General features: G+C 37.0%; 1 protein-coding gene across 3 annotated transcripts in view; it reads right to left on the bottom strand.

Moving 5' to 3' along the window:
- Positions 1 to 14,767, bottom strand: part of LOC123531632 (kinesin heavy chain-like) — a 68,224-nt gene that overhangs the window by 23,350 nt on the left and 30,107 nt on the right. For all 3 annotated transcript variants that reach the window (XM_045312766.2, XM_053517513.1, XM_045312768.2), the window contains 4 exons: positions 13,969 to 14,153; positions 13,337 to 13,447; positions 10,530 to 10,694; positions 4,483 to 4,632 (listed from right to left, as the gene is read on the bottom strand). In XM_045312766.2, the coding sequence (XP_045168701.2) occupies positions 4,483 to 4,632; positions 10,530 to 10,694; positions 13,337 to 13,447; positions 13,969 to 14,153 (611 nt within the window). The remainder of the gene's footprint in view (positions 1 to 4,482; positions 4,633 to 10,529; positions 10,695 to 13,336; positions 13,448 to 13,968; positions 14,154 to 14,767) is intronic.

Genomic DNA, 14,767 nt, shown 5'->3' with positions numbered 1-14,767 from the left:
TCTCAAAATATTAATATAGACATCGGCTGACACCTCAGTTGATATTCATTTTATCTCCAGGTGGACATTATTCATAACACCATCTCAGGAATGCAGTATCTATGTAATGCTAACATGGAAAAATGTCATACATTAGAAAAACAAATTTATTACTAAGTTAGCTTCGTTCATACGCCTTAAAGGATTTAAGGACAGGCATTTATTCAATTCAACTTATATAATGACAATGCAAGGCGTTCAGCATTTCTGCAATTGTTCATATTGAATTCAATCCTTAACTAATATTTTCAGCATCTTCATCATCCGTTTAATTGCAATTATATTCTTTACAATATAGAGTTTACTTCATTTCATTACATAATGACAAGGCCAGTAAGCATGAATAGCAAATATTGTTGCTATTTAAGAGTTATCCTTACCCTGAAGCACATTCAAAATTGTGATGGCATTGTTTCAAAGGTATCAAATTCTAACAATTTTATATAAATAAAAGGATGAAATCCTGACATTGCTTTATCATAAATATTATAACCTATAGATGTTTGCAGCTATTAAATAAATCTTTAAAATCAAATTATTTTCTGTATTTCAGAATGTCACAAATTCCTGATTACACAGAAAATGTATCGCTGAGACTGTCACAAGTGCTTGATGAGACTGGAGTAAATGAGAAAATGGTGTTAAAGAAAAGAAGATTAGGACTGCTGAGAGAGTCTTTAAAAACAATAACAATGCAAATATGTGGTTGTGATTCTTCTGTATATTACCTTGGCAGTCAAACAGAAAGTACAACAACACCAGGACTTGAGTCAGACTTTGACTGTCTTTGCAGTAACAATGATTTTAATGTGATACAAGACTGGGCAGAATGGGAACCTGGTGTATGGAATTTCTTGATGATCCAGGATGAGACTGTATCCCCGGGTTACTGTTTGTTACAGTGTCTGAGAGCTGATGTTCCTCTTCCAGAAAATAATGTAACTACTAAACCTCAATACAGAGATAGAAGAGGGAGAGTACTGATGAAGAATACATTGGTCCATTATCCTGTTTTAGCTGGAACAGTTAGACATGGTCCAGCAAGCTCTTGCATTATTTCAGATTTTGACTTTGTACAAGCATTTCCCTGTAAGTCATGGCCTATACAAGCCAGCCCTTGGTTAGATCAGCAAGGTGTTGGAGGATGGCCTTCAGATGAAATGAGGAGATACTGCAGCAGCACTGGATGTTTTGTTGTAGCAGTTGGAAGTAAGGGTAGTGAAAATGAAGAGCTTGAATGGAGAATATCTACTTCACTAGCTGAGAGATGTTGCATGTTCGATTTAAATATTACACAAATAAGATGTTATATTTTAATGAAAATGATTTTGAAAACCTTCATCAGTCCACACTATCCTGATAGCATTTCAAGTTTCATGTGTAAAACAGTGCTGCTGCATTGTATAGCAAATACACAAACTAATGTTTGGAGGGAAAACAGTTTGCTTACATGCCTCAAATTTTGTTTAACAACACTTAACAACTGTGTTTTAAATGAAGTATGTCCGCATTTTATCATACCTGAAAACAACCTAATGGCAGGACGTTTTTCGCCTGTAACAAAACCCAATATACTAGGAATACTTCAGTTTATAGTAAATAGTAATGGACGAGCATTACTTCAGATTGACTGTGATGAACTTGGCTTGAGACTACATCTCAAGCACTGCGGTATGTGGTTAAGAGATCCACAAATGTATTCCACTCTTATTTCAGGAGGTTTAGTTCAACAGGTTGCTTTGTATATTAATGTATGCAACCGATATTTACTTTCCCATTTAAACAAAAGCTATCACACATCAGTACTGCCGATGTTAGCAAAATATATGTTCAAACTTATCAATAAGTATGTTTCAAGTCATGAACAAGAAAAAATAGCCTCTAGAATAATTGTACATCAGTTATGTAAAACTGTAGGTGCAGTTTTGTCATCCTTCAATATTTCTCTTCATGGCACTTTAACATTGGAGGCTCTCACATGGATGTCGTTTGGACTGAACTCTGATGTTTCAACCAGTAAACTGAAACTAGCATCAATCTTCTATTGTATAGGAGATGCTGAAAGAACTGAAATGATCCTGAAATATACTGAGGAATGCTATGATCTCAGTGTGGTTGAACCTGCATGTGGTTGTCCTCCTTTCGACCATTCTTTCCCACATCATGTGTCAGATTTCTGCCATGTGAAAAAAATGGTTGTCCCTATGAACTGCAGTATGAAATGTTTCGGTCTACACAGGAAGACTTAGCTTATACAGGTAAACGTGATGACTGGATGGACTGGGCTGTTGTAGACTCCCTTCCATATCTCTACTTCCTACAATACAAGACCTACAACAGCCTAAGAAGACAAGAGGATAAACAGAGAGCCCTTTCTAACCTTGCCAAGACCATTGGTGAGGAACCCAACCTTGGACACAGGGAAACAGCCTTGAACCTGCTTGGACAGTGCATGGAACAAGAAGAAAGACATTATGATGCTTTAAGGTGCTATGTGAGATCTCTTCAGGTACGGAGAAGAAACAATGCTGCAAATATCCACATTTGTAGACTTTTAAGCTCACTGATAAATCATTAACTGGTGGTGAAAACAATCAGTGATTGAGTACCAAATCATAAATGGAACAAGAAAACTGAAGTACTGATGCTTAAAGATGCTATCTGCTATCCCTTCAGTTACGGAACAGAAGCAATGCTGCAAAGCTGCATATACATATATGTAGACTTTTAGACACAATGATAAATCATTAACTGGCGGTGAAAGAAGACAGTGATTGAGTACCAAATCATGAACATATGCTAACAGTCATGAATACAGCACAAAAAACAAAATCACAATTCTTGTTAAATTAGGCAGATTCAAAGTCAAACCTATATTCTTGTGAATGCAAAAAATAATAAATACACGATTGTACCTTCAGTATTTAGCATGCATGATAAGGATTAAAATGCATTCACTGTATAAACAAATTTTATGGCACTTGCCATTTCAAAGTAGTTTGATGTTTCTAACACTATTTACCAGTATTATATTAGCTTTCTTTATATCTAACAAGTACAAAGTTCTTCACAAATGCCTACTGTATATATATCTAACAAGTACAAAGTACTGTATATATATTTAATTTGGCAGATACTTTATTTGGGAACTTTTGAAATTTTATTTGTTGGTGTTGAATAATTTTTGTCCTAAATCCCTCAAAATAACAATCTTTTACACATCTGAGTATCAGATATGAATAGTTCTCAAAGCAAACTGAAATGATCGAAGGCATCATTTACATTAGCCGGCATTTTGCTGACAAACTACATTGTACTACTTTTGCTTACAAACTATCTGACACTGAATATAACTACTATAAAAATTTTAATATTTAGGGAAAAATTGTGCATAACAGAAATTATAGTTTACCAGTATGCTTTGAATGTTGTGGTATGTATATTATGTAAATAAACAATGTCAGTTCACACATTTTAAAGGTTTATAGTTTGTGAAGTTTTTTGCTCATACCTACAAGGACTATGGTACAGATTTGATACTACATAGCACTGTTTCATATCTCTGTTATTTTCCTTTAAAAATAAGACGCCATTCGAGGATACCGAAAATAATTTATTTTTCTTTTAATTCATAATTTATGTAGATAATTTTGGCGACAGATTTGATTTGGGGTTCTTGAACGTAACTGCCAATATAGGCAAAAAACTGTCACTAAAATTAGTAGGTACACAGTAAAAATTTCAACACATGAAACAGTTTGTTTGTTTTGGGTTTAACGTCGTTTTTCAACAGTATTTCAGTCATGTAACTGCGGGCAGTTAACCTAACCAGTGTTCCTGAATTCTGTACCAGTGCAAACCTGTTCTCCGCAAGTAACTGCCAACTTCCCCACATGAATTGATTTCAGACACAATGTCGTTTATCAAATAGTCATGGAGAACATACACCCAGCCCGAGGATCGAGCTCATGACCCCGCGATCCGTAGACCAATGCTCTACCTACTGAGCTAAGCGGGTACACGGGTTGAAAACTTGTAACAAATATTTGTAAAAATCAATTTAGATTTTGTTGTTAATTTCTTCCATCAAGACTAAAGATGATTACTCCTTTCAAAGCATAATGACTTTGTTTGTTTGGGTTTAACACCATTTTTCAACAGTATTTCAGTCATGTAAAGGTGGGAAGTTAGCCTAACCAGTGTTCGTGGATGCTGTACCAGTACAAACCTGTTCTCCCCAAATAATTGCCAACTTCCAAACATGAATCAGAGGTGGAGGACGAATGATTTCAGACACAATGTCTTTTATCAAATCGTCATGGAGAACATATGCACCGCCCGGGGATCAAACTCACAACACCACGATCCGTATACCAATGCTCTCCGTACTGAGCTAAGCGGGCCGGTCAAAGCAAGCATAATGAAATCATCTACAGCACCAACCTTAGTTTCAATGGCATCTCCGCCAATAATTGTTCCAATATCTCCAAGGTCACGCAAAAGTGACATCATCATATCTGTGTTTCGCTTACGCTGATGGAGGGAGGAGTCTTTCACATTGTCCAACTCTGACTGTAGTGTGTTCAACAAACTCTACAAAGAGAATTGACAGTATTTGTTATATCAGTTGTTTTGGTATATGTAAATCATTCTAACACTTTTTAAAAAAATTTCTTTTACATAAACAAAGAAGGATTTTACAGTGTACTGTCTTGACAATTTAAACATGTTTCGCAAAATGACCTACTTTTGGCTATTCCAGTTTACTCCATTTACGCCTAAAAAAGGATTCCAGATTAGTATCCCTTCCTGGTGTAATTAGAACGTGCTAGAATGGAAATAGATTTTAGCTTTGCATGCTTTGTTGGCAAATAAAACGAGTTTTTCCGTTCAGATGCATCGTAATTAGATTACTAAACATCTGAACTCAAAAAGTGTTTTTTTGCCAACGAAGGACTCAAAACTAAAATCTATTTCCCAAGTTTCAAATGTCTGTAACTGATTTAAAAACAAACTTCTACAAGACATGCTAATACATTAACAGCACTTTTTCCATCTTTTTTTACATCATAAAATGTATCTAAATGAAAACTGAAATTGATTCAAAATATTTGACCATTTAAATAATACCTGCCGTCAGGAGATGGACCAGTTTGAAAATTTTGATGCTGGATAGGGAAATGGGGCTTATCTGAGAAAACAAGAGCTACCACTGGAGTCATTAATACAGTGTACCTTAGCAGAAGTAACAAAAATTTTCATGCGTGAAGTTTCTGAACTGACAAGATAAATTCAAGTGATGAAAATGAGATATAAGTGTGCCCACAATCTTTGTCCATCCTTCTAAAACAATGACACAAACATATACACATCAGGACCTTGTCATATATAATGCAGGTGATGGTATGGAACGCCTGTTTCAAGTCTGATCTATTTGGTTTTTGTTGGGTTTAATGTAACACTGACACAACTATAGATCATTTGGAACTTTCCAGCTTGTGACGGTGGAAGAAGACTTCAAGTACAGCTCTGTGAGTTATTTCATTACAGGCCCGCACCTGGGTAGAACCAAAGACCTTCTGAAAGCCAGCTGGATCGCTTCCTCACATGTAGAATTCAACGCCTCAAATAAGGCTCGTACCCACATTGGTGACAGGCAAGAGATTCAAAGTCAGCGACCTTAACCACTCAGCCATGTAGGCCGAGGACCTGTGTTTTAGGTCTGAATCAAATCCATTCGAAGTGCATCAAAACATTAACCAGAAATTCAACACGAATCAAAACATTAACATTCTAAGTATAAAAGGGGAACAATTTATGGAATATTTCTCCCATAGATATGGCACTTGTGTCAGATAATGTGGATGAAGATCATCAGAAACAATTTTTTTTAAGTTTGAATTAAATCCATTTTGTAATAAAAAAGAAAGAACCAAAGAGCATCAGAACTTTTACAAAAAGATTTAAGTATAAAATGGACATAAATCGTGGTGCCCCGAGTCAGGGCATTATTCATGGTCCCAGAGTTATGCCCGCAGTGGAACAACTCTTTTTTAAGTTTGAAGGCATGAACACACTAAATAGCTGGCTTTCCTAATTCTATATCAAACTGACGAATTTCCAATGGCTGCAGCACACATCAGGACCCATTTTAAATGTCAGTAACTTACATTTTCTTGAAGAATATTGTCAGAGCTGAATAAAAATCAAAAGGAAAGTGGAGGTCATGTTCAATGCAAGAAAACTAGTTTTCAAACACATAAATTTCAAAATCAGCTAAAAAATGAGACCCCAAATTGTAGCGGTGGTGTATGACCTAACTTTCCAAGACAAATTCTGTCATGCTTTCATTTTATTAAGAAAATGCTTCCTAAATATCAAGCATAGATCTGTCATGTGATTTCAGCAAAAAACATGCAATGAAAATAAAGACAAGAGGGCCATGATGGCCCTATATCGCTCACCTGTTATCATTGCACTTAAGGACAAGTCTTCAAGGTCAAAAGATCATAACAGAAATCAATCAAAAGAATTATGAGAAAATATAGTTGAAATTTTCTTTAAGTAACTTTAAAAACAAGATTTGAAAACTTTTTGTAGAGGTCCACTAGGCAATGCTACATGTCAAATATCTAAGCTCTTCTGGATTTTGAAGATTTTTCTATGTACAATCAAGTAACCCCATGGGGCAGGGTCAATTTGACCCCAGGGGTCATGATTTGAATAAATTTTGTAAAAGTCTAATAGGCAATGCTACGTGTCAAATATCTAAGATCTAGGCCTTCTGGTTTATTTTTAGAATTTTTTTCTAAGATTTTCCTATGTAAAATCAAGTGTCCCCTAGGGCGGAGTCAATTTTGACCCCGGGGGACAAGGTTTGAACAAATTTTGTAGAGGTCCACTAGGCAATGCCACATGTCAAATATCTAGTCTCTAGGCCTTCTAGTTTATTTTTAGAAATTTTTGAAGATTTTCCTATGTAAAATCAAGTGACCCTGGGGCGGGGTCAATTTGACCCAGGGGGTCATGATATGAACAAATTTTGTAGAGGTCCACTAGGTAATGCTACATGTGAAATATCTAAGCTCTAGGCCTTCTGGTTTATTTTAGAAAAACTTTTGAAGATTTTCCTATGTAAAGTCAAGTGACCCCTAGGGCGGGGTCAATTTTGACCCCCGGGTCATAATTTGAACAACTTTAGTAGAGGTCCACTAGGCAATGCTACATGTCAAATATCATAGCTCTAGGGCTTCTGGTTTTTGAGAAGAAGATTTTTTAAATATTTTCCTATGTAAAATCAAGTGACCCCTGGGGCGGGGTCAATTTTGACCCCGGGGGCCATAATTTGAACAACTTTAGTAGAGGTCCACTAGGCAATGCTACATGTCAAACATCTAAGCTCTAGGGCTTCTGGTTTTTGAGAAGAAGATTTTTTAAATATTTTCCTATGTAAAATCAAGTGACCCCTGGGGCGGGGTCAATTTTGACCCCGGGGGCCATGATTTGAACAAATTTTGTAGAGGTCCATTAGGCAATGCTACATGTGAAATATCTAAGCTCAAGGCCTTCTGGTTTATTTTTTGAAATTTTTTGAAGATTTTCATATGTAAAACAAGTGACCCCTGGGGCGGGGTCAATTTTGACCCCGGGGTCATGATTTGAATAATTTTAGTAGAGGTCCACTAGGCAATGCTACATGTCAAATATCTAAGCTCTAAGGCTTCTGGTTTTTGAGAAGAAGATTTTTTAAGATTTTCTTATGTAAAATCAAGTGACCCCTGGGGCGGGGTCAATTTTGACCCCGGGGTCATGATTTGAACAAAATTGGTAGAGGTCCACTAGGCAATGCTTCACACCAAATATCTAAGCTCTAGGGCTTCTGGTTTTTGAGAAGAAGATTTTTAAAGTTTTTTCTTTCGGTTGCTATGGCAACCAGTGTTCTGCATGGAATTCAATTCTTTGAACAATTTTGAAAGGGGGCCATCCAAGAAACATCCCTGTGAAGTTTCATCAAAATTGGCCTGTTGGTTTAGGAGGAGATGTTGTTTAAAGGAAAGTGTGGACGGACGTACAATGGACGGACGGACGCCGGACGGTGAGCGATCACAATACCTCACCCTGAGCACTTGGTGCTCAGGTGAGCTAAAAATAGCTCTACAGAGCAAAACAAGAGCTGTCCATAAGAAAGCCAATGCTCAACTACTCGAACAGTTCTTCTAGCAGCAGGAATATTAGTACACAAAAATGTACCTAAATGTTAAAATATCTACAGAGTTTCATTCCAGCATCTGCATTACTTTTGGAGATAGTAACTTGTATGCAAAACTTTAACCAGAAGTTTTAAGTTCAAAAGGGGACATAATTCCACAAAATACAGAGTGATGGGATTTGATGCTATGACCTAGTTTTAATAAACATAAAGAAACGTGTTGAATTTCAATTCAATATTTGCCTAAGTCTAAGATAGTAACTTACATGCAAAACTTTAACAATGATTTTCTAAGTCCAAAAGGACACATGTTTGTTTGTTTTGGGTTTAACGCCGTTTTTTAACAGTATTTCAGTCATGAAACGGCGGACAGTTAACCTAACCAGTGTTCCTTGATTCTGTACCAGTACAAACCTGTTCTCTGCAAGTATTTGTTTGTTTGTATTGGGTTTAACGCCGTTTTTCAACAGTATTTCAGTCATGTAACGGCGGGCAGTTAACCTAACCAGTGTTCCTGGATTCTGTACCAGTACAAACCTGTTCTCCGCAAGTAACTGCCAACTTCCCCACATGAATCAGAGGTGGAGGACTAATGATTTCAGACACAATGTCGTTTATCAAATAGTCACGGAGAACATACGCCCCGCCCGAGGATCGAACTCGCGACCCCGAGATCCGTAGACCAACGCTCTTACCTACTGAGCTAAGCGGGCGGGCTTTGTTCTCTGCAAGTAACTGCTAACTTCTCCACATGTATCAGAGGTGGTGGACTAATGACTGCAGACACAATGTCGTTTATCAGATAGTCACAGAGAACATATGCCCTGCTGGAGGATCGAACTCATGACCCCGCGATCTGTAGACCAACACTCTACCTAGTGATCTAAGTTGGCAGGTTAAAAGGGGACATAATTTGGCCAAAATACATGTCAGAGTAATGGAACTTGATGCTATTACCTAGTTTTATAACACTGAAGACATGTGAAGTTTCAATTCGTTTTGGAGATAGTAACTTGCATGCAAAACTTTAACCCGGATTTTCTAAGTCCAAAAGGGGGCATAATTTGGCCAAAATACATGTCAAATACATGAACTTGATCCTTTGATGTTGATAATTGACCTAGAAAAAGAAAAAATAAGTTTCAAAGCTATATGCCTTTACATGATGGCTACTTGCATGCAAAACTTTAACTAAGGTGTGACGCCAACGCTGACACCAACACCGACGCCAGGGTGAGTAGAATAGCTCTACTATTCTTTGAATAGTCAAGCCAAAAACTGAGAACTACTTGAATCCGCCATTATGCGACTACCATTGTTTTTGTGCCATTTTCCTATCATTTAGTGTCTGTATATCTGAATCATAACAATTGAGTAATTACAGAAATGAAGCAAAAGTGCATAAGTAAAAAGGGGACATAGTTCATGAACTACTGGTGCGAGAGTCCTTGATATCATAAATTATTATTATGATGTGGATGATGATTAGGAAGCAAATCAATCAAGTACTTACAGACATAAAGTGAAAGTGCATCAAAATTTTAACAAAGTCATGGACGCAGATGTGAACATCAATGCAAGTAGGATAGCTCTCCATATACTTTATATATTTGTGCTAAAAATGCGTATTATGAATATGTATTTCTTAAAGTCAGACAATATACTGAAACTAAAGCATGAAAATTTCATGTCTAATCAATCACATCACAAAATGTATTTAAATTAAATCTGACAAACATACTGCCTCGGTAGCCTAGTGGGAGAGCGCCTGCTTCGAGTGCGGGAGGTTGTGGGTTCGATCCCAGGCCACGTCATACCAAAGACTTGAAAAATGGTACATGTAGTTTCCTCGCTTGGTGGTCAGTCCAGTGTTAGTATAATGTGACTGTGTGAGATATCATGTCACATGTCTACAGCGTGATATTCAAGTGTGGCAACACTATAAAGTTGGGCACTGCGCTCACTGCTACAAGTAGATACTGTCATATGATTGGAAAATTGTTGTTAACCCAAACATACATGCATACACACACATACAGGTTATCTAAAGTATACTGTGAAATCATTAATATTCGTGGGGGATTAATTTTCGTGGATTTCGTGGTTGAGTCAATCCACGAAATTTAATCCCAACGAATAAGTGGAATTCCCATTCATTTTATGTTCAAAAGTTGTAATCCACGAATTCATATCCCCATGAATTTGCCATTCTGACCTAAACCACGAAATTTCATGCCCACGAAATTAAATGATTTTACAGTATTCAATTAGAGAAACTCACAATTTTCTGGTTAAGTTCGTCATTAAGTTGATCATATTCTTTGTTCTTGTTTTCCACCTCCAGTTCTTTCTGGTCGTAGTTCATGGCCAGTTCTTCAAGTGCATTCAATACCTGCTTTATCTCGTCTTTGGCAGCATCGTTATCTTGCGAGATACTCTGCATGTCCTGAAGTTACCAAAGGGCATACTGTGAAAAGAAGCTGTTAACAGTGTAATAGTGATCCCTTTTCAGAAAGGATTCTATATTAGAATGCTGCCCACCATAATGAAATGCAGATCCATCAATCAATAAACAAAACTTTGTTTTTTATAACCCTGCAAGCTACTTTGTGAAGTGAAAAATTTCCTATCAGCAAGTATCATCAACACACCATTAGAATTTCAGGCAAGGATGGTTGTAGGGACAATCTGACTACAGTACTCAATCTTCCTAAATGTAAAATCTGATGGCTGTCCATTCACATTCTTTCTGTGTAATCGGATTTCTCATATTGTTACTTTCGGCTTACCCTTCAAAAGGCACTGACTTCCAGTAATCAGGATAGTATTGCTTTATTTTTTAGAAGGCTCTGAAACTTAGTTACTGACAGATTATATGTCACAGAAACAAATAAGAATTAGTTGTTTTTACTAATATTCCATTCCAAGTGGAAAAGAATTTGTAACAGGGCACCATGGGTATATTGCTTTAATCATAAAGCTTTTATATTTAATGACTGTTAACTACAAATTCCTCCATGGTGTACTGGTCAAAAACGCAGGATATTTTCCATTGCTGAGGTGGTCCAGGTTCGATTCCCTAAATGTGCATGTTTTTTTTTTACTTGATTTGGCATTTTTAATATGGTTCTGAAACAAAAACTCAGGTTCTAATGCGCATAATATGACCATATTTCAACTTTAAGGAAAGATCATTTTTAACAAAAATCTGGTCAGTGTCTTTAAATTAACGAAGATAACCTGAAGGTGTTATTTCAATGTTAGAAAATGCAAAAACGCACAAAACATATTTATTGGCCACATGTTGTCTCTAAGGAATGGATTCCACCATCTCTATCTTCTTTTTGCTTTATAATGGTAAACAAGAGGATCATGATGACCCTATATCACTCACCTGTTAAACTTGGCCTTGGAATCATCAAGATAAACATTCTGACCAACTTTCAAGCAGATAGGGTCATAAATGTGGCCCCTAGAGTGTTAACAAGCTTTCCCTTTGATTTGACCAGGTGACCTACTTTTTGACCCTACATGACCCAGTTTTAAACCTGGCATAGTAATCATCAAGATAAACATTCTGACCAAGTTTCGTGAAGATAGGGCCATAAATGTCGCTTCTAGGGCATTAAGAAGCTTTTCCTTAGATTTGACTGGTGACCTAGTTTTTGATCCCACATAACCCAGTTTCGAACTTGGCCTAGAGATCATCAAGATAAACATTCTGAGCAAGTTTGTATCAAATCAATGCATAAATGAAACCTCTATATGGCTGAAAGGGCTGAAAATTTTGCCCCTTTCTGGAGCAGTAAATCTAGAACCTATGATAAAATCTAGCCAGTTTTCAAAAGGAACCAAGATCCTATTGTGACTTAAGTTGTGTAAGTCTGGTTAAAAATTAACAAATTTTGGCTCTTTCATGGGGCCGTAACTCCAGAACCTATGATTGGATCTGAAGGATTCATCACAGAATCCAAGATCTATTGTTGTTAAGGATATTTTGCAAGTTTGTATTAAATCAATACATAAATAAAGTCTATGGCTGCAAAAGCCAAAATAACAAATTTTGGCCCTTTAAGGGGCCATAACTCTGGAACCCATGGGGATCTGGCCAGTTTTCGAAAGGAACCAAGATATTAAGCCAACACAAGTTGTGTCCAAGTTTGATTAAAATTGATCGCAAAATGCGATCTCTATCATGTTCACAAGAAATTGCGACTGGACGGGCGATGGACAAACGGACGACGGATGATCACAAAAGCTCACCTTGTCACTACGTGTGACTTCACCACAATTTTTGACCAATGAAAAGTTTGTTGACGCCTACAAAAAATGCCCACTTTGCTGTCGTTGAAGAAGATAATTACTTCTTACAAAATGACATTAGCTTCTCAATTCAAACTGATAATGAAAGGTGTGATCGTACTTTTGTTACGCTCAATTGGCCAGTGATAATCGGCAATTAGTGTGTCACCTCGTGTCAATTTTGTTTTCACAGTTTGATCTCAGTTAAAGATAATACTCGATCTTTAATTAGTATCAAAATATTTGTGATCTTTTTTTATATTTCTTTCATCAAAATACTATTACATTTTTATGAAACCTAATGATCTTTTACAGAATGTAACGGCAATCTTTGATTTTAGCGTGGGCAGTAAGCATGGAGCGTAATTTCCATTTACCAAAATGGAGCAAATGACAATTTTTGTTGTTTACTATAACACATGCCCAAGCTGTCGATTGCTTAGAAGTTTTGTGAAGGTAAATGCACATCAATGTATCTGGTAGAATGATAAGATGAAACGAAAAAGAAAGGGGCCTAAAGTTATGATTGAACACTGCTCAGAAGTCTGAAATATATAAATAATGGCTGCCCCTCCGATCAGCAGTCACCTGGCTTAAGCAGCCAAATTGCCTGTTTCCCCTGGCTGGCTGCTTAAGACAGGTTAGACTGTATAGCCGATGGTATTTTTTTTTTTGTTGCGCAATTTTTGTTGATAGACACAATCACGCAATCCAGGAAAATAAGTCCACCATGTATAGTAATGATTTTGCAGTAAATTTATATAGCACTAGTTAATGTTTAAGTACCTGCTGAAGGTTATCATTGTCTTTCCGTGCCTGTGCAATCAACTCTTCCTGTTCCAGCATCTGTTGTTCCATCTTCTCTATCAGCTGAGACTGTTTGTCAATCTCCTCATCCTTAATACAACAATATTTACTACTGGTTAAATTCTTAACATAAATACATTCACCTTTCCTGTCTACGAGATGTCCATTTGCAATCAAATGATATATGAGCCGTGCCATGAGAAAACCAACATAGTGGGTTTGCGACCAGCATGGATCCAGACCAGCCTGCACATCCGCGCAGTCTGGTCAGGATCCATGCTGTTCGCTAACAGTTTCTCCAATTCCAATAGGCTTTAAAAGCGAACAGCATGGATCCTGACCAGACTGCGCAGATGCGCAGGCTGGTCTGGATCCATGCTGGTCGCAAACCCACTCTGCTGGTTTTCTCATGGCGTGGCTCATATATTTGCAGTTAAATAGTACCATTTGTGCAAAAGGTCTGCCTGTCATTACTTTAAAGATATTTTGTAATTTGACAAACTACAGCTGCCAGGATAGCTGTCAAAAATCTCCACCCTTCTGTATAACTGAGAATCTCTAACCTATCATTTAACACTATAAGATCTCTTAATAAATCCTGGAAATGTTACCTTATCATCAAGCTGCTGATATATTTTCAATTTTTCCTGTTCAAATGCCAGTTTGTCAGCTTCACTGACGTTGCTTAGACTGCCTGTAATACTGCCAATCATTGATGTAGATGGCGTGGCATTGGGTGTCTCCTCCGTGACTGAGCGCTTCATGTCTATTTGTTCATCCTCAGGCACAGACTGACCTGTGACAGAATATATAACACTTATCATGTTTGAAAAATACAGGTTCATGGCATGACAGGATACAGTTTAATAGATTTTGCATAAAATGCCTTACTCAACCGATCAACAAACACTTATGTTACCGATGATTACTTTGTATCATGAAAACAGAAAATAAAATCCCCATGCGAACATATCACATTTCCAGGCCTCCCAATTTGACTTCAGCTTTACAAGAATGACATTCGGTTTGGTTTGGTTTACAACATTTCTCAACAATATATCAGTTACCCATTCACAGCAATCAGTTAACCCTACCATTGTCCTTAAATCCTGCTCTACCCAAATTAACCGGCTATTTCCCAAACATGACTAATGGATAAAGTATGAATGACTTTAAACATGCTGTTTTCTGTCACAAAGAACATAAACATAGCCCAGTATCTGGACCCGAGGCATCTTGTTTGGAATTATTGTGCTCTACCAGTCAGCTAACCAGACAAGTTATTTTTAGCATGAAATTCAGTTTGTAATCCCTCTCCCTTTGCGTAGTAAGTTACAAAGCTTTCTATTCTTTTCCTCTCTACCTAAGCGAGCAGGATCAAAATTTTATAAGGAGTTACTACCTGGTTTA

The sequence above is a fragment of the Mercenaria mercenaria genome, chromosome 11 (assembly GCF_021730395.1).
Source record: "Mercenaria mercenaria strain notata chromosome 11, MADL_Memer_1, whole genome shotgun sequence".
In the NCBI taxonomy this organism is placed as follows: Eukaryota; Metazoa; Mollusca; class Bivalvia; order Venerida; family Veneridae; genus Mercenaria; species Mercenaria mercenaria.
Note: the sequence above shows the minus strand (reverse complement) of the source record. Positions and strands in the feature narration are given on the sequence as shown.